This window comes from Coffea arabica, chromosome 3e, assembly GCF_036785885.1.
Source record: "Coffea arabica cultivar ET-39 chromosome 3e, Coffea Arabica ET-39 HiFi, whole genome shotgun sequence".
NCBI lineage: Eukaryota > Viridiplantae > Streptophyta > Magnoliopsida > Gentianales > Rubiaceae > Coffea > Coffea arabica.
This window is the reverse complement of record NC_092315.1, coordinates 7,062,130-7,065,137: the sequence shown is the minus strand read 5'-3', so window position 1 is coordinate 7,065,137 and position 3,008 is coordinate 7,062,130. Positions and strand designations below refer to the sequence as shown.

Here is a 3,008-nt window from a genome sequence, read left to right as displayed (position 1 = left end):
ATGAAACTTGTAGAAGTCAGTTCCAAATGTGTGAAATAGCAACGATAGGATAGTATATGTAATCTTAAAAATTCGTAATTATAAGGTTGTATCTGCTTGTTTTTATTACATTGTGGACTTAGAATGCTTCAATCCATGAAATTCATTTTGCTTTTTAATGGTGCTTGACTTGACCAGTTTAAAGGTTGACTTGGGATATAGTAGAATCAGTCCCCAGAATGAAAATCTAGCATCTTGGCCTGTCTCCATTCCAATGATTCTTAAACTATGTGGAATTAAATTTAATTTTCATAATAATTTTAGAATTTTCTCAGCTCTAGCAGAATTTTTTTTTTTTTTTGGAGTCTCGTGGAAATTTGGGTTCACAAACTTTGCCAGGCAACCATCGGTTGATGATTGGAAACTATTTCTGCCGTAAACTGAGCATGGTGGAACTAGAATTCCCGTGAGACTAGAGGAGAGGGGATGAGTAGGGGCGTAAACAAGACTAATAAAGCCGGACATCCTAATATTCAATTTTATTTGATTATTTTAATGAGTTTGAAATTTTAATCATGTTTGACTTGTTTATTTGCCGAATAGAGTTTAAACGTGCTTTTCATCTATTTTAACTATTATCGAATATAAAATGCTATTCAAGGTTGATTTAATTAATTGACAAATCAAGTTCGAACTAACTCTTACCAAACTGAATTCGGTTACGGTATCGAAAAGTTTGGTTCATCTTTCGACCCAAGGGATTAATCATGATTTTGCTTTTTATATTGTGGGTCTGACTAAGTTAAAGTGAAATTAAACCGTTCGCTGATGAAGCGTACTATGAGATATTTCAGCAAATTTGCTCTGACAGGAAAATTCCTGTTCTTGCAGTATCGCCAGTCATCTAGATTGGATTGGACGATTTTTCTTTTTTCTTTTTCCAAAGTTTTAACACCCCTAATTATAGTTTCTTGTATGATGGAGTGCGAGATATCAGCATGCTTCTTCTAGTCTACTGATATTGTTTAATCAACTGTAATTTATCTCATGTATGGTTGAGGGCTCATTCGAGGGAGTGTTTTAACCATGTCAAGATTGTAAATGGAGATGAAAAGTTGAAAAATATGTATTCTAAACGCGTGATAAGACCCCATTTGAGAAGGTCCACTGAGATAATTACAAGGATAACTTGTTCTGCCGCTTGCAGAAGGTGTACGACAAGCAACAAATATCAATTCAGAATTGTTGAAATCCATGTTTCAGGAAACTGGTAGTTTGTTTGAATTCTAGTTCTTTTCTTCGGCAAACATTAACTTTGAAGCTACGAGCTGGAATGAATTTCCTTAATATTATATATTTCTAGGGAAGACTTAGATTCTGAATCTCTGATTCCTTTTTTTAGAGAAGTTGGTAGTTGAGGGTCTTCCTCTATAAATAACCATCTTACAGTTCCATGTAAGAAGCAAAACCAACCATCCGTTCAGAAAATTTTACTCTATTCTTTCCTACCTTCTTCAGCAAAACCGCCTATTCTTCCACCTCTACAAATTACTACCAGATTTCCAGAGTAGAGGTTGTATGATACTAATGGCGCCGGCATTCTCCGTTAGCGAAGTTGAAGTTGAGGGCCACGTGTTCCCTTCATCCATGAAGCCTTCTGGCTCCAACGGTACCTTTTTTCTTGGAGGCGCGGGGTATAGAGGATTGGAAATTCAAGGCAAGTTTATCAAGTTCTCACTTCCTGGAGTGTATTTGGAGGAGACTGCAATTCCGTCACTCGCCGCCAAGTGGAAGGGCAAGACTGCTGAGGAGTTGATGGAATCTGTTGAGTTCTTCAGGGACATCATTACAGGCAACACAACTTTATTTTCTTTTTTCTCTTTTATTAGATGAGTAAGGAGAGGCCCAATCACGGCAAGAACGCCGTGAAATTGAGTAATTGACTATGACTTTTTTGTTTGTTTTCTTGCTGTTTTTAGGTCCCTTTGAGAAGTTCATTAGGTTGACATTTTTGAAGCCCTTGACGGGTGAGGAATTCTCGAAAAAAGTAAGTGAAGATTGTGCCGACTACTTGAAAGTAATTGGAAGTTACACTGATGCAGAGGATAAAGCTATTGAAAAGTTCCATGATATTTTCAAGAACGAGTCCTTCCAACCTGGTGACTCCATCCTGTACTCCCAATCACCCCTTGGATCACTAAGAATTAGCTTCTCCAAGCATGATTCCATACCCGAGGTTAGCGGTGGAGTTGTGGAGAACAAACCACTATCTGAAACAGTGCTGGAATCCATTATTGGCAGGGATGGTGTTTCACCTTCTACAAGGAAGAGTCTGGCAGTACGAGTATCAGACTTGTTGAAAGTGTCTGACACTGCATCATAGAGCAAGAGGACCTTAATGCATGGTTAAGGGAAAATTATGACTTTGTGGCCGATCTTCTGTACTTGTTTTGCTTTATCTGTGTTTTACTTCATTCTGTTTTTCCATGTAGTCCTGTTGATTAGTCTCTATTGTGTACTTGAATAATATATATATAGCTAACGCAATTGATTTTGAAATGTTTTTGCCATATGTTAGTTTGCTCCCACCCAATGGTTGAAGAGCAAAACATCATAGGTGTCCAACATTAAAAAATCTCGGCCCAAGTAGACCATCTAAAAACTTCTAATTTGTTTGGACATGATGAGATTATCTTTTTTTTTTTATAATTGCGGTACCCTCCAACAAAAATAAATAAATAAATTTGTTTTCTAAATCCTCGTAGAGTTTACAGCTAAATTTTCCATTTTTACGTCCAAGAACTTTGTTAACTTCAAAAGATAAAAAAAAAAAAAAAAAATTTGTAAGTGGGAGGTCAAAAAACATCATCGAACGTCTTATACTTGGATGTTTCACCTAATGGAAAAAAACACACAGTGACGGTGGGAAAGACTAATTTTAAATGTTGAAAATCCCTCTTTCGGCCTTGCTGCTGGTTTTCTGAGCCATTTTCGAGTTAAATCCATCCTCATAGGAGATTAATTATAAT

General features: G+C 36.6%; 1 protein-coding gene across 1 annotated transcript; it reads left to right on the top strand.

The window, feature by feature from the left end:
* The first annotated feature begins 1,293 nt into the window (after positions 1–1,293).
* LOC113737172 (chalcone--flavanone isomerase-like) lies at positions 1,294–2,538 on the top strand. The gene is made up of 2 exons (XM_027264435.2): positions 1,294–1,831; positions 1,959–2,538. The coding sequence occupies exons 1-2, from the start codon at positions 1,558–1,560 to the stop codon at positions 2,360–2,362; spliced, it is 678 nt and encodes a 225-aa protein (XP_027120236.1). The 5' UTR covers positions 1,294–1,557; the 3' UTR covers positions 2,363–2,538.
* Positions 2,539–3,008: the final 470 nt, after the last annotated feature.